The sequence below is a fragment of the Peromyscus californicus genome, unplaced genomic scaffold (genome assembly GCF_007827085.1).
Source record: "Peromyscus californicus insignis strain IS unplaced genomic scaffold, ASM782708v3 Scaffold_2__1_contigs__length_46816999, whole genome shotgun sequence".
In the NCBI taxonomy this organism is placed as follows: domain Eukaryota; kingdom Metazoa; phylum Chordata; class Mammalia; order Rodentia; family Cricetidae; genus Peromyscus; species Peromyscus californicus.
Window position 1 is genome coordinate 35396883 of NW_026294540.1, and position 23735 is coordinate 35420617.

A 23735-nucleotide genomic window follows, 5' to 3' on the forward strand; every position below is an offset into this window, starting at 1 on the left:
TTGCCCTGTTACTAAAATCAGAATATATTTTGTGGTGGAAACCTGTGTAGAAATATGACTTAAATATACCAAAGACATATTATCAGTAAAACATTTACCAATGGAATGCAGAAACATGAAAAGAATTCTGTTGTATGCTACTCAATGAGGCACAACACAGAATAAATCCAACTCACACAAGCAAGCAGAGATGGAGTATTTTGAAAATTTTCAAATAAAACCTACCATTCTTTCCTAAGAAATGTTCTCAGAAATTTGAGATCAGCAGGAGTTTCCCTTAACTTTATGAGAATTGTTAATGGAAACTAAGAGCCAACATAGAAATTGAAGGAGTAAGTCTTTACTTAGACAATGAAAGTTTTCTCACTCTATCATTACTTCTACTCCGTAATTAGAACCAAAAAGCAGGTGCATGTATATATCTTTTATGCTACAGCATTAATACACAAAACATACATGAAAATAAATTGCAATTGTCTTCTCTGGAGGCTGAGTCAAAGAAGCACAAATTTGAAAGCAGACTTGATTACTAAATAGAATCTGCTTAAATATTAAGAAAAATTGCAGTGTTGGTGATGAAAGGCATAGCCTTTTGCATACTAGCCTAGCACCATGTCATAGAGCTCCAACTCTAGCATCTGAGTTTGAGGAAGAATCTTGATTTAATGTAGGATAGGGCAAGAACTCAATTCTTCCCCCCTCTATTGCTCTACTGCAGGGATTAAAAATATTCCCCAACACTGTTGACACAGTCCTGTTCCTCTACTTTAGTGTTTTCATATCTAATGTAACAAATAAGACCAATGATTATAAAGAAAACATCATTTACAAAATGATCAAACTAAATAATCATGGTCCAACCACTGCACACTGGTCCATCATCACCTATCACAGTCATGGAGGATGGTCCAGGAAGAACTTGATGCTGAAAGTCAACATAAATAATATTATGGAGCAGAACTTTTGGGGAGAACAGTGCAGAGGGTCTCGCAGTGATGAGATAACCCAATATTCTGGACATTTACTTTTATGATCCAATAGGTCCACTAAATTGCATTTCCTCCTACAGCTATACCTTTTTTATACCACACCCAAGGTCAATGTAGGAAGGTAGGCCCAGTTTCTCAATATTCACATCTTATGTAATTTTTTGCTTTTGGAAATGTTTTCATTCATCCTTTCTTCCATCTTAGTAACACAGAATGTCCTGGTTACAGGGCTTCTGTGGCTCAGTTTCCTGAGAGATAGGACTATTCTACATGATATAACTGTACAGTCTTACCTCTCTTTTTCCAATTTACCTTTAACCCAAACTGTGAAATCTTTCTGTACCCCCAGATTTTACTCTATCTATCATGATGTTTTTGCTGCTCTTCTATGTCCCACTTAGTAACACGCTATTAATCACTAATCTCACCGTGACTTATTTCCTATATTCTCCCTTTATTTCTACTTATACCCACAACATGTAACATGTTAGTATAGAGAGAATGGAGTCTTCCTTTTCTCCATATACAGTTGGCCCTTAAAAAATGTCTAATGACTGTTTTGAAGTCAACTGCTATACTAATTTCATAGAGGTTTTGATGATTGATGATAACTGTCATTGCAAACACAAATCACCTATCAGAGGACCGCTGGGAGAAAAGATTGGAGCCCTGAACACAAGCCTAAGAGAAGAAAACATCATTTCAACCCTGCTACAGCCAAGTCTTTCCTGAACACTGAAAAAACTCCAAATGAAGGGAGAAAGATGAACACATGACTATCTCCTGAATTAATCCCAAGGAAACACCAAAAGATGAAAGAAATAAGGAAATTGAATCTACATATTAAGATGTAATTTGATAAAGAGATAGATATACATAAAAAAACAAAATAAAATGACATAAATTACAGTTTCACGAAGTCAAATACAAATTTCCGTGGAAAGGATCAGATAGAGTGGATCACAGAGAAGACAGAAGGTGAGGGAATGAAGGCAAGGCAGAATAATAAGATCATTCAGTCATGAACAGTGATCACTTTGTTAAACATTTCTAAGTTTTGAGTATATAAGAAAAAAGTCTATGACTTCCAGCATAGAGCAATGACAAGAATTCCATGTCAAAGGCATAGAAAATATTATCAATGAAATCATAGAACCGGAGTTCCATGCTGAAAGAATGTCCATCAAGATCCAAAATAGATAAAGAGTATAACACAGATAAAATGACCAGAAAAGAAATGTTCCATTTTACTTTAAAAATGAATGTGAATACACAGAATAAAGAAAGTATACTGGAAGCTTTGAGAAGAACAAAGTCACATATAAAGACACATCCATGAGCGTAACTCCTGAACATCAAAATGGAAAAACAAATGCCAGGATAGCATAGAAATTTGTATTTCATGTTTGGAAAATAAGAGCTACTAAACAACATATGTACAATACATGTATACATATTAAATTCCTATTTATTATAATCACAGGAGAAAAAGACCTATCCATGATATGTCATGCTATAGAATTTTTCACAATGAATTCTGCTTGCATTACATAATGTAAAGGTTGGATTGGACAGAAGAAAAAAGTAAATACAGACAAGGGGCTAGAGGAAAAATAATGATACTAAGACACCTGTTAAGAAAAGAGGGCCAAGACAATACCAGACAGGAGAAAAACAATAAAATGTCAGGAATCTTTGCAATTCTTTCAATAAGAAGTCTGAATATTAAAAGTCTATATTCCTTTATCAAAGGAAACAGACTAAGGCTAAATATAGTGATATATGCTTTAATCTCAACACTCAAGAGCCAGAGGCAGGCAGATCACTATGGAATTCAAAAAAATCTTGTCTCCATAGCCAGTCCTAGACCAGTTAGGAATACATGGAACCTGTCTTTAAATTAAAAGATAAGTAAATATTACACAGACTAGCAGATTGGATTAGCAAGCATAATGCTTTTTCCTTACACTAAGAAATGTACCCAAATACCAAATACCAATGTAGGAAATAAGCATGCATCACTATTCCAATATCAATAAAGCTAGCCACATGGATGTAGAAAATTACTTTATACACTTTAAGAAAACCATTTACCCACACAAAATTGCTACTCGAAATATATATGCATCAATATGTGCACTCCATTTCATAAAACAAATGTTATCAGATATAATGTCACAGAATAAATTCTGCAATATAATTTTGAGTGACTTCTACATCCATTTTTAAAATAAATATACTATCCATAACAAATAACCAGAGAAACATTCGAAATAGATGACATTAATTTAACTTTGATTCAAGTTTCCTTCAAGAGTTGGATGAATGATTCAATATATATAAATGTATAAATCTAAATCATGACATTAATGGCTCAAAGACAGAAATCACATGATTATCTCATAGCTATCAAAAAATACCAAGAATCTGGCAATGATAGATAAACACATGTGATATTAAAATTAAAAGGGTGATAAAAGAACCAGATTGTACAAGAGTGAAGGTAAGATTAGGGAGATATTTGTCTGTTAAGAATGGATAAATAAAATGTGGTACATATACACAATGGAGTACTACTCAGCAGATAAAAACAATGACATCATGAGGGTTTGCAGGCAAATGGATGGATCTAGAAAAAATCATCCTGAGTGAGGTAACCCCGACTCAGAAAGACAAACATGGTATGTACTCACTCATAAGTGGATACTAGATGTAAACCAAAATAACCAGACTGCAACTCACAACTCCCGGGAGGTTACTAGTAAAGAGGACCCTAAGAAAGACACAGGGATTGCACAATGACAGAGAAATGGATGAGATCAACATGAGCAAACTGGATGTAGGGGGGTAATTGAGGGCAAGTATCGGGGGAAAGAGAGCTTAGGTGAGTGGGAGGTCCCACCTGGATCAGGAACATGGTGGGATAACAAGGAAAGAGATACCATGATAAATGAAGACCCCATGGGAATAGGAAGAAGCAAAGTGCTAGAGAGGTCCCCATAAATCCACAAAGATACCTCCACAATAGACTACTGGCAATGGGCAAGAGAAAGCCTGAGCTGACCTACTCTGGTGATCACATGGCTGAACAGCCTAACTGACACGATAGAACTCTCATCTGGTGACTGATGTAAGCAGATGCAGAGATCCATGGCCAAGCCCCAAATGGAGCTCCAGGAGTCCAATAGGCAAGAGAGAGGGGGAATTATATGATTAAGAAATATTGAGACCATGATTGGAAAAGCACAGGGACAAATAGCCAAGCTAGTGGAAATACATGAACTATGAACCAGTAGCTGAGGAGCCCCCATGGAATTGGATCAGGCCCTCTGGATAAGTGAGACAGTTGATTAGCTTGAACTATTCAGGAATCTACCAGGCAGTGGGACCAGGACCTGTCCTTAGTGCATGAGATGGCTTTTTGGAACCTAGGGCCTATGCTGAGACACTTTGCTCAGCCTTAGTGTAGGGAGGAGGAGACTGGACCTGCCTCAACTGAATCTACCAGGCTGTGATGAATCCCCAAGGAGACCTTGCCTTGGAGGAGGTGGGAATGAGGGGTATATTGGGGGGAAGGTTGGGGGGAGGGTGGAAGGAAAGAGGACAGGGGAATCCATGGGTGATATGTAAAATTAAAAAATTATAAAATAAAATAATAATTAAAAAAGAAAGAAGTTCAGTAAAATAAAATAGCAGCACTTAACAAAAAAAGATGAGGGAGATAATAATTGTGTATGGATATGCTATGAGGAACCTCTTTACGTTGTATGCTAATTAAAAGAAATCTAAGATCTTAATATAGTTGAAAATAGACTGCATACCTTGAGAGAAAGCCAATGGATTGAAAAAATCAATTACAAAAAGCTTTCTGGTGTTTCTCACAAAGGGATCCTGGGGATTGTTGAGGGAATCCACCTTCACTCCAAATAAGGTACCAGTGATCACATCCATGCTGTAGGCCCCAAAGATGCTGAGTAGAGAAATATGGGAGTTAATGTGTTACTCTCACAACCTCTGAGGTATGTGACAATTTGTCTGCAGTAATATCAGCACAGCCTGAGTTTACAACCATGGTGTTTTCAGCATGATTTTACTACCCACACCATTTCCAGAAACTTCTCCCTTTTTAGTTAGATAAAAGAGAGGCAAAAGAAATTTATTTCTTGCTGATATTTTTCTAAGACACTCAGCAAAACCTCATGATTTACATTGTTGAAATTTACATCTATAATATTCTTGCCAAACCAATGACCTCTGATGTAGCACATAAATCCTCCTCCCACGTTTCTTAATCCCCACATCTGCAGCTTTCCTAAATTTTACTCTTTCGTTCTAAACTACATAACTGTCTTCTAAAACATACAAGATGACAACAGGTAACCTAATTTTGTATCACGTACACAAGGGAGAGAATCTCAAATGTTATTGTGGGAAATTTTACTTAATGTGTGGTTCACAGCAGGGTAACATCATGCCTCTCCCTTACTCTTGATCTGCAATAATTTTAGCTACCTGTCAGACAGAGGGAGGTCTCCAGATGGGATACAGAGTCCCCAGGGAATGCATGCATCACTACTCACTCTTTCATGGTAACACTCTTGCCCTTCTCTACTTCCCGACTCATGTTTTTCACCAGCACATCTCCATACTCTTGGATGATGTGGAACATCTAAGCACAAAACACAACATAGTCTCCTGGTAAATGGCAACATCTGAGTCCCCAAATAACAAGTCTTTTGAAATTATAAAAAGATCATCATTTTTAAAAGTACTATATAAGACAAAATAACAACAACAAAACAAAAAAGGACCACCACTAGCAGTGTAATGAACAAAGCAACAGCTCTTTAAGTAGTGTGATATTATTTCTACCAGTCCTCTGATAGATTCTGTTACATTTACAATAAAATGTTCTTCATTAACTTACATCCTTCAGTTTTCCACTGCTAAAGGTTGGTGTCAGCAATGATCGAATTCTTTTCCATTCTTCATTCTCAGATCTTACTATACCTTTTTTCATAAATCCAGGTGGACCAATAGACTAAAATATCAAGAAAAATAGATTTTGTTCTCCATTAGATTTTTTATCTTAACAGTTATAAAACCTGTATGAAATAGACAATATTTCTTAACAGCTACTAACCCTCTTCTAGGTGGCAGATTTCATGCTATTTCCTCAAACAGGAGCTGGAACAATGGCTCAGTGGTTAACACCACTTGCTCCTCTTGTAGAGGACTCTGGTTCAATTCCCAGCAACCACATTAGGTGGTTCACAACTGCCAGTAACTGCAATTCGGAGTATCTGATGCCCTCTTCTGTTCTCTGTGAGTACTTGCACACATGCAGTACACATACATACACAGGCACACATATGTGATAAATAAAATATGTAAAATGCCTCCAAATTAAAGATACATACAGCCATCTGTGTGGGATAAAGCTATTGTATTACAATCTTCATTTCAATATGATTTCCTCTGTAGAAAAAAAATATGTCTTTCTATGTGAAAAGACAGGTAGGAAACTGCTGTGGGATGGTCTGTATGTCAAGTGTGTTGCTGATTGGTCAATAAATAAATCACTGATTGGCCATTGGCAGGAAGTATAGGCAGGACAAGGAGGAGAATAAAGCTGGGAAGTAGAAGGCTGAGTCAGAGAGACACTGCCAGCTGCCATGATGAGAAACAGCATATGAAGATGCCAGTAAGCCACGAGCCACATGGCAAGGTATAGATTAATAGAAATGGATTAATTTAAGCTGTAAGAACAGTTAGCAAGAAGCTTGCCATGGCCATACAGTTTATAAGCAATTTAAGTCTCTGTGTTTACTTGGTTGGGTCTGAGTGACTGTGGGCCAGGCAGGAAAACTCTAGCTACAGGAAACCAAAAGTATTCTCCAAGTCAGTACAGAAAAAGTAGGTTTCTTAGGTTTATATTGTTGTGATAAAGACAATGAACAAAAGCAACTTGTGATGTAGAAGGTTTATTAATCTTCCAACTCTCAGGCCACAGTCTGTCACTGAGAGAAGTTAAGGCAGGAAACAAGGCAGGAACCTGAAGGCAGGAACTGAAGCCAAACCTATGGAGGAATGCCACTTACTGGCTTGCTCACCATGGTTGCTCAGCCTAGTTTCAAATACAACCCAGGACTGACTGCCCAGGTTTGGCACCAACCACAGTGAGTTGAGCTCAGTAACTAATGAAGAAAGTGCCCCACAGCCTTTCTACATGTAAGCTGATAGATGTCTTTCTCAACTGAGGTTTTTCTTGCTCACTATGTCTACCTATGTTTCATGTTGCCAAAATGCAACCAGAACAATAGAGTACATATAGGAGGGCTGATGGGTGATATTGTTCTGCATGCTGTAAATGTGTTGCTCTGACTGGTTGATAAATAAAATTCTGATTGGCCAGTAGTCAGACAGGAAGTATAGGCAGGATAAGCAGACAAGGAGAATGCTGGGATGAGGAAGGCTGAGTCAGGGGACACCACTTGAAACACGTGACAACACATAGATTAACAGAAATGGGCTGAGTTTAAGTGTAAGAGACAGTCAGTGGTAGGCCTGAGATAATTACTGAGCAGTTTTAATTAAATTAAGCCTCTGTGTGTTTACTTGGGTCTGAGCAGTCACATACTAGGAGGGACACAAGAAAATTTTCAGCAGCAGAGGGCTATATTGGTTAACTTTTCCTTAGACCAGCTTTGCACTTACAAGTACCTTCAGCCCAAGCTATTTTGAAAAGAAGTGACATGAAATAATAATCATTAAATTATCACAAATACTGAAGGACTAGGTATTATTAGTCTGAGCATTAATTGAATATCATGGAAATATCTCTCCTTGATTGTGTATTCTGAAATATAAGCAAAAGACCACTGTAATTCTCTTTTCCCAATGGAAAGTTCCTTCCACCATATGCCCCTATATTTGGTTCTAACTTGAACATTTCAATAGCATTTTTCCATGTATATCTGTAACACATCTGTACTAAAGATGTGCAGTGCCTGAAGTGCCCAGAAGAGGACATCAGGTCCAATGAGATTTGATTTAGAGATGAGTTTCAGTACCACTTGGATACTAGGAATTGAACCCTGGTCTTCCCTGATAGAAGTTAGTTTTCTTAATGCCTGAGCCATCTCTCCATATTCAGTATTTTAAAACTGATAAAAGCATGTCATAAGCACTAGTGTACAAAACTACTGTTTATAGCAGGAATCTCTAAAGGTCTTATTAATAAAATACTCAGGATCCAGGTATTGGGGTAAATGCTGAAAGATCAGAGAAATAGAACAAGCCACAGATAATCTCACCTCACCAACTTCTCAGCTGATCTTGTTTCCTCAGACTGAAAGCCTCTGAGTCCTCATCCAAATGGATTTCAGCTAAATTGCTTCTAAATGCTAAAAGCTTAAAAAGGCTCTAGTTCCTGGTCCTCACAGCTTATATACCATTCTGCCTCTTGGCACCACTTTCTGGGATTAAAGGCATGTGTCACCATGCCTGACTTTTTCCAGTGTAGCTTTGAACTCACAAAGATCTAGGTGGATCTCTGCCTCCAGAATGCTAGGATTAAAGGTGTGTGTACCACTATTTTCTGGCCTCTGTCTATCTCATGACTGTTCTGTTGTCTGAGTCAAGATAAGTTTATTAGTGTGCACAATATATTGGGGAAGACAATATCACCACAACTGCTGTTGCTACAAAATGGAATATGATGGCAATCTAATTGCCTTCTAGATTCTTATGTTTATACCCTCAGATCACTGTTGTCAGTTTTTGTCTTAGAAGTTTCATTTATCGCCTCTGTGACACCAGTGAAAACTGGAGACATAAGCACACACTGCACAGATTGGGAATAGGTAAAGCCCTGTCTTCAGACTGGGCAGACCCCAGGAGCACACCCCGTGCCCATCCCCCAAGCCATTGGAGCCCCAGGGACCAGCTAGCTGCCTCTTCACCTGCCCCCTGGCCAAAAAAAAAAAAAAAAAACCCAGCTCCCAATGACACCAGTGAAAACCGGAGACATAAGGGAATAGCTGCTTCCAGAGACAGAGCTTACTGGGGCCCATTGGATTAAGATCTGTGCCTTTAGACACAGAACCCATCAGCACCAATTGCACCAGGAGCCCAGATTAGACCAAGAGCTCTCATTAAACCAAAAGTGTCAATGGGGCAAAAAGAGGCTCCCTCAGACATAGACAGCACTTGGATGGAGTGTTGGAAGAGATGGGTAGATACCAGTGCAAAAATCCAGTCAACAACATAAAGAGCAATATGGTACCATCAGAGCCTAGTGGTGCCAAACCAGCAAGACCTGAACATCTCAAAGCAGAAGAAGCAGAAGACATAGACCTTAAAAATGACTTGAGGAAGATGATAGAAGCCTTTAAAGATGAAATGAAAACTATCCTTGAAGAATTCGAAGAAAAGACAAACAAAATAATTGGAAAAAATCAATAAATCTCTTAAAGAAAGCCAAGAAAAAGCATTTAAACTGGTGAATGAAAAAGTCCAAGATTTGAAAACTGAAATAGAGGCAATTAAGAAGACACAAACTGAGGGAAGGCTGGAAATGGAAAATCTGAATAAATGAACAGGAACTACAGATGCAAGCATAACCAACAGAATGCAAGAGATGGAAGAGAGAATCTCTGGTGCTGAATATACGATAGAGAAAAGAGATTCATCAGTCAAAGAAAACAATGAAGCCAAAAAAGTCATAACACAAAACGTTCAGGAAATTTGGGACACCATGAGAAGACCAAACATAAAAATAATAGGGATAGAAGAAGGAGAAGAATACCAACTCAAAGGCACAGAAAATATACTTAAGAAAATCATAGAAGAAAACTTTCCTAACATAAAGAAGGAAATGCCTATGAAGAGACAAGAAGCTTACAGAACACATAATAGATTGGATCCAAAAGGAAAGACCCCTTGCCTCCTAATAATCAAACCACTAAACATACAGAATAAAGAAAAAAGTATTAAGAGCTGCAAAGGAAAAAGACCAAGTAACATGTAAAAGCAGACCCATCAGAATAACACTTGAACTCTCAATGGAAACTCTGAAAGCCAGAAGGTCCTGGCCAGACTTTATGCAGACACTAAGAGACCATGGATGTCAACCCAGACTATTATATACAGCAAGACTCTCAATCACGATAGATGGAGTAAACAAAATATTCCATCATAAAACCAGATTTAAACAATACCTATCCACAAATGCAGCCCTACAGAAAGCACTAGAAGGAAAATTCCAACCTAAGGAAGTTAGATACACCCATTTATACACAGGCAATAGATAATCCCACACCAACAAATACCAAAGAAGAGAAACACACAACACTACTAACAAAACATAACAGGAATAAACAATCACTGGTCATTAATATCCATTAATATCAATGTCTTATTTCACCAATAAAAAGACATAAGCTGACAGAATGGATAAGAAAAGAGGATCCATCCTTCTGCTGCATACAAAAACCACACCTCAACTTTAAAGACAGATACTACCTCAGAGTGAAAGGCTTGGAAAAGACTTTCTAATCAAATGGACTTAAAAAGGAAGCTGGTGTAGCTATCCTACTATCTAATAAAATAGACTTCAACGTAAAATCAATCAAAAGAAATTGGGAAGGACTTTACATACTTATTACAGACAAAATCCACCAAGATGAAGTCTCAATCCTGAACATTTATGCCACAAATACAAAAGAACCCACATTTGTAAAAGAAATATTACTAAAGCTTAAATCACACATCAAACCCCACACACTAGTAGTAGATTTCAACACCCCACTCTCACCACTGGTTAGATCTGCAAGTCTCAAACAACAGACAAATAAGGACCTAACAGAATTTATGATTCATTGGACTTAAAAGATATCTACAGAACATTTCACCCCAACACAAAAGAATATACCTTCTTCTCAGCACCCCATGGAACCTTCTCTAAAATTGACCACATGCTCGGTCACAAAGCAAATCTGAACAGATACAAAAAAATTGGAACAACCTCATGTATTTTATCGGACCACCATGGCTTAAAGTTAGATTTCAACAACAACAAAATTTACAGAAATCTTACAATCTCATGTAAACTGAACAATGACCAAATGAATCTCCAATGAGTTGAGGAAGAAATAAAGAAAGAACTGAAAGATTTCCTAGAATTCAATGAAAATGAAAGTACAACATGCCCAAACTAATGGGACACTGTGAAAGCAGGGCTAAGAGGAAAAATCATAGCACTAAATGCCCACATAGAGACGTTGGAGAAATCTCACACTAGTGACTTAACAGCACACCTGAAAACTCTAGAACAAGAAGAAGCAAAGTCAGGAATCGACGTCAACAAATAATCAAATTGAGGGATGAAATCAATGAAATAGAATCAAAGAGAACAATACAAAGAATCAATAAAACAAAGAGCCGGTTCTTTGAAAACATCAACAAGATAGACAAGCTCTTATCCAAATTAATCAAAAGGCATAGAGAGAGCATCCAAATTAAAAAAATCAGAAATGAAAAGGGAGACTTAACAACAGACAATGAGGAAATCCAGAGAATCAGATTATACTTCAAAAATCTGTATTCCACAAAATTGGAAAATCTGAAAGAAATGGACATTTTTCTGAATAGGTACCACATACCAAATTAAATATAGACCAGATAAACTATTTAGATAGGCCAATAAGCATTTAGGAAAAGAAACAGTCATTAAAGTCTCTCAAGCAAAAAAACAATTTCAGGACCAGATGGTTTCAGTGCAGAATTCTACCAGAATTTCAAAGAAGAACTAACTCCAATACTCTTCAAATTGTTCCACACAATAGAAACAGAAGGAACATTACCAAACTTCTTTTATGAGGCTAAAGTTACCCTGATACCCAAACCACACAAAGATGAAACAAAGAAAGAGAATTACAGACCAATCTCTCTCATGAACATTGATACAAAAATATTCAGTAAAATACTGGCTAACCGAATCCAAGAACACATCAAAAAAAATTCACCATGACCAAGTAGGCTTCATCCCAGGGATGCAAGGATGGTTCAACATATGAAAATCTGTTAATGTAATACACCATATAAACAAACTGAAAGAAAGAAAACCACATGATCATCTCATTAGATGCTGAAAAAGCCTTTGACAAAATCTAACACCCCTTCATGTTAAAGTTCCAAGAGAGATCAGGAATAGAAGGAACATATCTAATCACAATAAAGGCAATTTATAGCAAGCCAACAGCCAACATCAAATTAAATGGAGAGAAACTCAAAGTGATTCCACTAAAATCAGGAACCTAACAAGGCTGTCCACTCTCCCCATATTTATTCAGTATAGTACTTGAAGTTCTATCTAGAACAATAAGACAAAAAAAGGAGATCAAAGTGATAGAAATTGGAAAGGAAGAAGTCAAACTTTATTTGCAGATGATATGATAGTGTACATAAGTGACCCCATAAATTCTACCAGGGAACTCCTACAGCTGATAAAATCCTTCAGTAATGTGGCAGGATATAAGATTAACTAAAAAAAAATCAGTAGCCATCCTCTATACAATGATAAAAGGGCTGAGAAAGAAATCAGAGAAACATCACCTTTTACAATAGCCACAAATGATATAAAATGCCTTAGGGTAACTCTCACTAAGCAAGCAAAGGACCTGTATGATAAGAACTTTAAGTCTCTGAAGAAAGAATTTGAAGAAGATAACAGAAAATTGAAAGATCTCCCCTGCTCATGGATATGTAGGATTCACATAGTAAAAATGGCAATCTTACCAAAAGCAATCTACAGATTCAATGCAATCCCCATCAAAATACCAACACATCTTTACAGACCTGGAAAGAACAATACTGAACTTCATATGGAAAAACAAAAAACCCAGGATAGCTGAAAGAGTCCTGTACAATAAAGCAACCTCTGGAGGCATCACAATCCCTGACTTTAAGCTCTAATATAGAGCTACAGTAATAAAAAAAAAACAGCTTGGTACTGGCATAAAAACTGACATGTGGACCAATGGAAGCAAATTGAAGACACTGACATTAATACACACATGTATGAACACCTAATTTTTGACAAAGCAGCCAAAACTGTACAATGGAAAAAAGAAAGCATCTTCAACAAATGGTGCTGGCATAACTGGGTGTCAACATGCAGAAGATTTCAAATAGATCCATATCTGTCACCATGCACAAAACTTAAGTCCAACTGGATCAAAGACCTCAACATAAATCCAGTTACTCTGAACCTGATAGAAGAGAAAGTAGGAAGCAGTCTTGAACGCATTGGCACTGGATATCACTTCCTAAATACAACTGCAGTAGCACAAACACTGAGAGCAACAATTAATAAATGGGAACTCATGAAACTGAGAAGCTTTTGTAGGGCAAAGACCCAGTCGATAAGACAAAACGACAGCCTACAGAATGGGAAAAGATCTCCCCCAACCCCACATCTGACAGAGGGATGATCTCCAAAATATATAAAGAACTCAAGAAACTAGACATAAAATTACCTAAAGGTCCAATTAAAAAATGGGCTATAGAGATAAACAGAGAATTCTCAACAGAAGAATCTCAAAAGGTCAAAAGACATTTAAGGAATTGTTCAACATCCTTAGTTATGAGGGAAATGCAAATCAAAAGGACTCTGAGATACCATCTTACACCTGTCAGAATGGCTAAGATCAAAAACACTGAAGACAACTTATGTTGGAGTGGATGTGGAGCAAGAGGAATTCTCTTACACTGTTGGTGGGAACGCAAACTGGTACAGCCACTTTGGAAGTCAGTATGGTGCTTTCTCAGAAAACTGGGGATCAATCTTCCTCAAGATCCAGCTATACCACTCTTGGGCATATACCCAAGGAATGCTCAATCATACCACAAGAACACATGCTCAACTATGTTCATAGCAGCATTATTTATAATAGCTAGAACCTGGAAACCTAGATGCCTCTCAACTGAAAGAACGGATAAAGAAAATGTGGTACATATACACTCAGCAGAGAAAATCAATGACATCATGAGGTTTGCAGTCAAATGGATGGAACTAGAAAATATCATACTGAGTGAGGTAACCCAGGCTCAGAAGGACAAATATAGTATGTAGTCACTCATAAGTGGATACTAGATATAAAGCAAAGGATAACCAGACTGCAACCCATAGCTCCAGAGAGGCTAGCTAGTAAGGAGGACCCTAGGAAGGACGCATGGATTGCCCAGTGATGGGTAAATGAATGAGATCTACATGAGCAAACTGGATGTGAGGTGGGTAATGGAGGGCAAGGGATGGGGGATGAGAGCTTAGAGGAGGGGTAGTTTCAAACTGGAGTGGGAACAGAGTGGGCGATCAAGGAAAGAGATATTATCATAAATGAAGACACAATGGGAATAGGGAGAAACAAGTGCTGAGGAGGGGGCAGTTCTCAGGAATCCACATGGATAACTCCACCATAGACTGCTGGCAGTCGTCGAATGGGTGCCTGAGCTGGCATACTCTGGTATTTGGATGGCTTAATACCCTGACTGTCATCATGTAGCCCTCATCCAGTGACTGATGTAACAGATACAGAGATCAATGGCCAGGTCCCAGGTGGAGCTCCAGGAGTCCAGTTGATGGGGGAGAGGAGGGATGCTGTGGGCAAGGGATAACGAGACCATGATTGGAAAGAGTGCAGAGACAACTAGCCAACCTAGTGGAAACACATGAACTGTGGACCAATAGCTGAGGAGCCCCTATGGTACTGACTGGGCCCTCTGGATAGGTGAGACAGTGGTTTGGCTTGAACTGTGTAGGGGGCCCCCAGGCAGTGGGATTAGGACCTGTCCCTAGTGAATGAACTAGCTTTTTGGAACCTAGTCCCTATGGTGGGACACTGTGCAGCCTTGGTGCAGGAAGGAGGGGCTTGGGCCTGCCTCATATGAGTGTACCAGGCTCTGCTGACTCCCCATAGGAGATCTTGCCTTGGAGGAGGTAGGAATGCAGGGTGGATTGGGGGAAGAAGCCTGGGGGGCAGAGGAGGGAAGACAGGGGTATCTATGGTTGGTATGTAAAATGAAAAAAAAATCTCTTAATAAAAATATTTTTAAAAATGAAATTTCATTTATCATGAGTAAAGATTAATATAGAATTTTATAACTAGACTATGTAAAAAAAAGTGGCTTCGAAATGCTCACTCCTAAATATGACATTTAAATCACTCTCTCAAAGGCTCAGGAGAGATTAAAAAAGGGAGAGCAGCAGAAGAAATATAAGGACTAAACTGGAGAAGTGGCTCACTAGTTAAGAACATATACTGCTTTTGACAAGGACCTGAGTTCAGTTTCCAGAACCCCTGTCAGGTGGGGAAATTGCCTGTGATTCCAGAACCAGGGGATCCAGCACTCCCTTCCAGTCTTCATGGACACTTTAACTCATATACACACACACATACACATATTTAAATAAATATAAATTATGTTTCTTAAACAATGTAGGACATACAGGGAAGGTAGAGACTTATAAAAAGTTCACATCTGGGCATGTACAGGCCTATCCACTCTTAAAATTCCAGAAATTGTGATTAATGGCCCAAGACCATTCAAAGGAAAAGATCCATCAGCATTCCACCATGGAGAATGGAAGGGTTCATGTGGTTCCATCTCTCCCTTACTTCAGCAGTGTAGAGAGTGACAGGTCCTCTATGTTCCTGCAAATAACTTTCCAATGTATGTTCTCTTGTAATCAGCACTTACTAAATTCCCTGAATCACCAAATATTTGAAAGACATTAGAGTAGAAGGAAAAAGAATTTAAGAGAGGGAGAGGAACAGTAAGAGTGTGAGACAAGACTAGGTAATAGGATGTGAATAGAAGCAAAATACATATATATGTATATATATACACATAGATATGTATGTATTATATACCCATGTTAGCATGTATTCTATTGATTGCAATAATGTCATAATAACACTTGTAATACACACATATATGAAATAACAAAGACATAAAGATAAAAATTACTATCATTACTGATGTGCACCTACCCACATACTGATGCACACACACACACACACACACACACACATAATTTTAAAATTAAAACTTAATCTTCTAAAAATAAATAAATGATAGAAGATTCAACACAGTGTTGCTGTGTACTTTAAGCTCAGCACATAGGATAAAGAGGCAGGTAGATATCTATGAGGTGAACATCAGCCTGGACTAAATATTGAGTTCCACGACCGGCAGAGATACTTTTGAGGCAATGTTTGAGAACAAATCAGTAAGCCTTCATTATAAAAGTTCTAGAGAGAATAGGAATGAAAAAAAACATACATCAAATAAAATAAAAAATAAACATCAAAATCATTAATGCTCTATATTATAAACCCACAGCCAACATTATCCTCAATGGACTAAAACTCAAGTAATACCAATAAATTAAATTAAAATCAAGAATGAGACAGGGCTTTCTATTCTCCCTGATCTTTTTCAATAAAATCCTCAAAGTGCTAGCTAGAGCAGAACAGCAAGAAGAGAAAATTATAGAAAGAGAAAAAATCAAACAATCCTTATGCAGACTATATATATATATATATATATATATATATATATATATATATATATATATAATTCCACCAGAAAAAAAGTGTTGAAATGACGAACAATTTCAATAAAGATGCAGGAAAAAGTAAAGTCAGCTTACAAAAATCAGTAGCCTTTATGTACACCAGCAGGTTGAGAAGTATATTATGGACACATTGCCACTTACAATACCTTCATAGTATGTAATAGACCTTGAAATAAACCTAATAAAACAGGGGAAAGAGCCCTACAGTGAAAGCTTTAAATCTCAGAAGAAAGAGATTGAGACACTATAAGATGGAAATACATCCTTTGATTCTGGACTGGTAGAACTGGCATTGTGAAAATGATGATTCTACTGAAAGCAATTTACAAATTCAAGGCAACTCCAAGAAAATCACCACAACAAAAAATCCTAAAATCAATATGGAATCAGACAAGATTCTGGATAGCCACATAAATCCTTAATAATAAGAACAATGCAGGAATAATTATCACTCCAGATTTCAAAATATGTTCTACAGCAGTATTAATAAACATAGTATCTTGCTGGTGCAAAAACAAATATAAATATCAATGGAAGAAAACAAAAGACTCAAACATGAGTACACATGATTACAGCCACCTGATATCTGACAAAGATTCAAAAATACACACTGGAGAAAAGACAGAATCTTAAAAAATATGCTACGAAACAAAGAGATCCCCACATACAACAATGAACTAGACCCATATCTATCACTTTACAAAAACTAACTACAAATGGATCAAAGACCTCAGTGTAAAATCTGAAATGCTAGATATTCAAGAAAAATACTGAAGCAGCATCCTAAAAAATACAGGTGTAATAAAGGACTTCAAATATTGGACTCCATTTGTCTGGAAATTAGGGTAAAAATTGGCAAATATTGCCTCATAAAATTAAAAGTTTGTACAGAGAAGGAAGTTGTCAATTGAGTGAAGGTGAACACTACAAAATGAGAATCTCTACCAGCTATACATCTGATAAAGGCTTAATGTCTAAATCTATAAGGTACCCAAAAAAAAGACTCATAAAACAAGCAACTCATTTTAAAAAATGAGATATGAATGAAGGGCATAGTGTCTCACACATTTAATAGCAGCACTCCAGCAGCAGAGGAAGATGGATCTCTCTGATTTTAAGAACAGTCTGGTCTACATAGTGAGTTCTAGGACAATCAGGGCTATGTAGAGAGATTCTGTCTCAAAGGGGGGACCGGGTAATGGAGTTGAACAAAATCCTCACAAGAAGAAATAAAAATGTCTAAGAAATATAAACTGATTGTTCATTACCCATAGAAATTAGATAAATAAAAATTAGAACAACATTGATATTTCATCCTACTCATCTGAGAATGGCGAAAATCAAGAAAACCAACAACAACAAAATGCTGGTGAGGACATAGGAAAATGGAATCATAATTCACTGGTAGTGTGATTGCAAACTAGTGCAATCTGAAAATCATAGACAATTCGTCAAAAAACTAGAAATAAATTTACCACATAATGCAGCTATACCACTTCTTGTCACTTCTTCAAACAGACAACATCCTATTCCACAGATGTTTTGCAGACATGCTCATTGATGGTCTGTTCAAAATTATTAGGTAATGGAAACAACCTAAATATCCTTCAACTAATAGATAGTGAATAGTTAATGAAAAGGCAATATATATATATATATATACATATATATATATATATATATATATATACATACACAATAGAATATTATTTAGCTGTAAAGAAAATTGAAACCATGCAGTAAATGAGTGGAACCAGAAAATATTATATTGAGTGAGATAACCTACACCCACAAAAGAAAACACCCCATGTTATTTGATACATTTGGATCCTAGCCCTCAATTTCCAGATGTGTGTAAAAACCAGAGTGTTCACAGAAAGGAGGAAACTAAAATGGGAATATGGCAAGGGGGACCCAGAGAGAGAAATAGCAGGACACAGGTAATATGAAGGAGAAATGGGATTAATGGGAGGGACTTTTAACTAAAGAAGGAAGAAGGAAAATATAGAAGGAGGGGAAGAGGGAATGATGAATAACACTATGTATGGTTGAATGACACAGGGATTCAATATTTTATATTATCTAAATAGAATTGAGTTGGGAACAGGGAGAGATGAGCGGGAATAAACAAATAATATATTTGTATTTTAATGAAAAAATTATAAAAGTACCATTCTAAGCTGTTTATAAAAGGAGGTATATAAATGTGGATAAATTTTCTTAGCTCTGTCATCAGACCAAACTGAGTTTCAATGCAACCACTGACACTTACTAATAAAGCTTAAACACACTGCCTAATAAAATAAAAAATAAACTGCCTAGGAAAAACTGAAGGAGAAAGGAAAACACCAACTCTAACCTTATTATGATTACCAAGCTTCCTTAGGGACTATGGGGTGACAAGAGTATAAGGAGACAGAAACAGCCAGTCTTTGCCCTGAGACAGCAGAACTGCTAAAATGAACTACTGACTTCTGCTCTGTGACCCTGCTTGTCCATTACCTGTGACCAGGGTCACATCTGCTCTTCCCCCTTGAGAAGTGGCCATCATGAGTACTCACTTAGACAGCAAGTTTCGGTCTCTTAAACAATGGTTGTGAACCAATGAAAGAAGTATTTTGTTTATCTCTGAGTGCTAAGAATTTCTCCTTGGGAAAGGTTGAAGCCCCCACCTGAACAAAACAGCGTGAGGACTCATAGCATGCCTTGTATATTGTTGGCAAATTATGGTGAATCCATAAGAATTTCATAATAAAATGTTTGTTCATTTTGTGGTACTAGATACTGAACTCTGGTCCAGGATAATCTACCACTGGGCAATATCTCTAACCTCTCATAATACTTTTTTTGTTTGTTTTTGCTTTTTAAGATGGAGTTCCTCTGTGTAGCTCTAGCTGTCTTGGAACTTGATTTGTAGAACAAGTTAGGCTCAAACTCACAGGGATCCACACGCCTCTGCCTCCTTAATGCTGTGAGTAAAAGTATGCAGCAACACAGCCTGGCTAATTTTTTTTCTGAAAGATGCATGTGTTCATATACCTGGAGTACAACCTAGGCCCCCTGAGTGAAAACCAGGAATTCTAACTGCTAGACTATGTGGGAGAATAATAAAATTTTTAAATGAAGACTCACATTTTAATTTTTTTATTTTTGAGATTATAATGTAATTGCACGTTTCTCCCTTTCAAATACTTCCATATACACCTTTCTTCTCTTTTTCATATTCATACCTGGTTGTTGAAATAATTGTTATCAAATACATGTATGCAAATTTATGTACATACACATAACATATTCCTATATATAACATGTTTGATTTGTATAATCCTCACATATTTAAAAGAATACCTACCTGTCGATTTGTGAAGCTAGAATAAAATTCTTTCACTAGCACATTCTTGATCATATCTGGTTTTGTGATAATCAGCACAGGGACCAGCCCATTATATATCCTGTATTGGGAAAACAGAGATGATTACATTTTGATCCTGATATTACCTCTGGTTCTATAATATATGCTTCTGTGAACTGAACCTTGGTCTTCTGTAAGAACAGCAAGTGTTTATTCACTGCTACTCTACTGCCCCTAAGGACAAATTATTAACAACTGAAATCAATAATGTTTCAAGAAATTTTTCCTTGGGGCCATTAGAAATGCAGCACAGCATTCCCATGGCCTTGGGTCACAAGGCTACAGGAGCTCAACAGATCTTGTGATTATTACTGTGGTTTCTGGTGATGGATGAGAAGAGAGGAAGAGGCAGAACCTCTTTCCCATGGCTTGTGGCACATAGCATAGTGACGTCACTTCTTCTGAGACTCTAGACAAATTCCCAGTTAGCTCAACTATCACACAAAATAATTAATGAAACAAACTTAGAAGTCAACAGTATGGTATGACACAACCATCACCTTTTCTTCAAAGTGAGTAGTATGTGTTGAGAGGAAATAACCATATACAATTCTGCTAAAAAGTCAATGCCTTGTATAAAATGTAACAAGAATTGAAAAGTAAAAGGAAATTCAACAAAGTTTGGAATCACAGAACTCTAAGACCAGTAGTCAGGAGGCAGATATGGAAGACAGAGACTTCTAGGCCAATATGGACTCATAGCGACTTCCAGACCAACGTCAGATATATGGAAACCTGGACTCAAAAAAATAAACAACAGGGCAAGGCCCAGGATGACTCAAACCTATAGAAAGAAATACAGGTAGGTAAGGATTACTAAAAATGAGAGCAATGATCATCCCCAGGGAAGAGCACACAAACTGATTACCCAATTTCATATGATCAGCCCTGAAAGCATACATACAAAAAACACTATGCAGAATGAATAGGTCATACATACGAATATAAATGCACTTATGTATACATATAGTCATGTGTAGCATGAATCTTAAAAGTTCTTATTAATAAAATCAAACCTGAGGCCAGTTATTGGGGTGAATGCTGGAAGATCATAGAGACAGAACAGGCCACAGCTACTTCACCTCGCCAATTCCTCAGCTGATCCTGTTTCCTCAGACTGGAAGCTTCTGAGTCCTCATTCAAATGGATCTCAGCTGAACTGTGCTGCTCCAAAGCCTAAAAGCTTAACCAGCCAAATGCTTCTAGTTTCTGGTCCTCATGCCTTATATACCTTTCTGCTTTCTGCCATCACTCCCTGGGATTAAAGGCTCGCTTTCTAGGATTAAAGGCATGAGTCACCATGCTTGGCTTGAATACCTGGATTTCTGCCTCTGGAATGCTAGGATTAAAGGTGTCAGTGCCACCATTTTCTAGTCTTTATATCTCATGGCTGTTCTGTCTCTGACTCCAGATAAGTTTATTAGGGTGCACAATATTTTGGGGAACACAATACCACCACATTTAAACAATTAGTGAAATCCAGAGGATGTATTTGAAGGAGGAAGGGAAAGGAGAAAAGATGCAATTATATTATAACCTCAATCAAAAAATGAAGTAATAAAAATAAAAAACATACTTTATACACACATTAAATTAAACAAAAATAATAACTACAAATATGCTTATTTTCCCCTTAGCCTATATTTGAAAAGTTCACATTTACTGGAAATATCTTTTTTATAAAATTACTTTTGCTTTTATCTAAATGTAAATCAATATGGACTGGGTCATTCTTCTGAATTTATGAGCACATATTACATATATCTGAATTAATGCATATTTCACAATTTTTAAAAATCTCAAGGAAGAATAAATAGAGGCAGGAATCCTTATAAGACACTGGATTTAAGTAAGGCTAGGTGTATCTGTAACATCAAAGGATGGAGACAAATCATTACCTGCAATGTCCTCATCTTAATTCAGACTGTGGGCAACAACTTTTATATGGAACCCTAGGCAGGACAGGCTTTCAGATACTTTAAAACAGGCAACTGTGACCCAATTAACTATGGACTAAAAAGGTTCTCCAATTCAGTTTGGTGTCACATCATAACAAATGTATATATTGGACAATTGCAGAATACTCACCCCCATATATCTCCATACTTTTTATGGCATTCTATATCGTATTGTGATATGCCCTGGGAAAAGAAAAGAAAATGAAAAGTCATTATTTTTCTACCTGTATTGGCCACTAAATGGGAAACAAATGACTAAAACCCCAGGACATCAGGCTCATTATTTAATTTTCCTACCAAGCAATTAGAAGAAATCCTTCCACATTCTCTAAGAGAAAAAAGAAAATAAAGGAGACACTTGACACAGGGAATTTAGTTATTCATGATTTCATTTCTGTATATTGTACATTCCAAAATTGTACTTCTTTATTAAAAGTAGCAACTGTCTTTTTCTTTGGTAGCTCTTTGCTTTTGTTTTGACTCTGAAATCCTGAAACACTCTTGTCTTTTCCCATTCCTTGGGTGCCTGAGGGCACCAAGAGTCAGAGAGATTGCCATGACTGTGCAAAATCTATTTGCTTCTCACTGCTCACTGCCCCTTTCACTCACTTGATGACTTTTCCAGGATTCAGTATAGTCAGTAAGTTGAAGACAACATTGATATATATATATATATATATATATATATATATATATATATATATATATATATAGCATATTAGATTTATATAATTGTCTTTCATAATATTAAATGAAAAGGAACAAGGAAGTAGAGGCAAATGATTTTGCTTCTAGTGTCCCTGTTCATTATGGAAAGATGAGGATATGCTGCCTCACATAAAGAAAACATATGAGTTAATGTTTGGTTTGAACTTTCACTTTGGAACCTTAGGGAAAAAATCCATGTAATCAATAAGTGGCAATTGTATTTTTGGTGGATAGAATCCTAAAAACTCATCTTGGACCCAAAATCTCTTTGTATCTAAACTGACCTTGAAATGCTGATCCTTCTGAGTGTAGTAATTACAAGTGTGTGCCCCCATGTCCAGTTTTTATGATGCTGGGTTCAAGCCCAGGGATTTGTCCATTCTAGGCAAGCATTCTACAGAAGGGAATTCCATATTCAGCGACTATGAATGTCAACTATGCAAAACTATGTCTCCAGGCAGGAGCCTAGTGTGTAGAGCCTAGTATTTAGAGCCAGACTGATCCAAGGTATTCTCTGAGATCCTAATGAAATTACAAAGGGAACATTACTTCTGGGTCCCTGTCCATGAAATGAGTTGGCAAGAACCAATCTAGGGCTAGAGTCAGCTCCTCAAAAGAGTGAAGGTTGTAGTTTCTTAGAGATTTGAATTTCTCCTGGTCTGTGCTTCAGTCCTAAGCATCTGTGACTGAGGTATGGATACCTGTGTTCTTTTTGCCAGCCTTTTATGATTTAAGTGTGTGCTAGACTTGGCCATTTCCCTTTTACATATACCATGTAGGAAGCTTTCTGCTTAATACTCTTCTGATATAACTCATTATTTTAGGCAAGACCTCCTGGTGATAGCTACATGTCTTCTTTATTTGTCATACGTGGTCTCATCACCTTGACCACTGGGATCATTCCTTCCGGTTCATGTAATGTGGTGCTCTATGCAGGTACTGAGATTACTAGAAATCATCAAGAATGAGTACAAAAGAGTCAGACGTGGGGCCTGTAAGAAAGAAAGGGTGGAGGAATAGCTGAGAGT

The 23735-nt window shown here is 37.1% G+C and overlaps 1 protein-coding gene across 1 annotated transcript in view; it reads right to left on the reverse strand.

The window, feature by feature from the left end:
• Positions 1-23735, reverse strand: part of LOC128120814 (cytochrome P450 3A13-like) — a 47814-nt gene that overhangs the window by 15115 nt on the left and 8964 nt on the right. Inside the window, exons 3-7 of the mRNA XM_052755022.1 lie at positions 22130-22182; positions 19982-20081; positions 5917-6030; positions 5570-5658; positions 4811-4959 (exon numbers count right to left, since the gene is read on the reverse strand). Of these exons, the coding sequence (XP_052610982.1) occupies positions 4811-4959; positions 5570-5658; positions 5917-6030; positions 19982-20081; positions 22130-22182 (505 nt within the window). The remainder of the gene's footprint in view (positions 1-4810; positions 4960-5569; positions 5659-5916; positions 6031-19981; positions 20082-22129; positions 22183-23735) is intronic.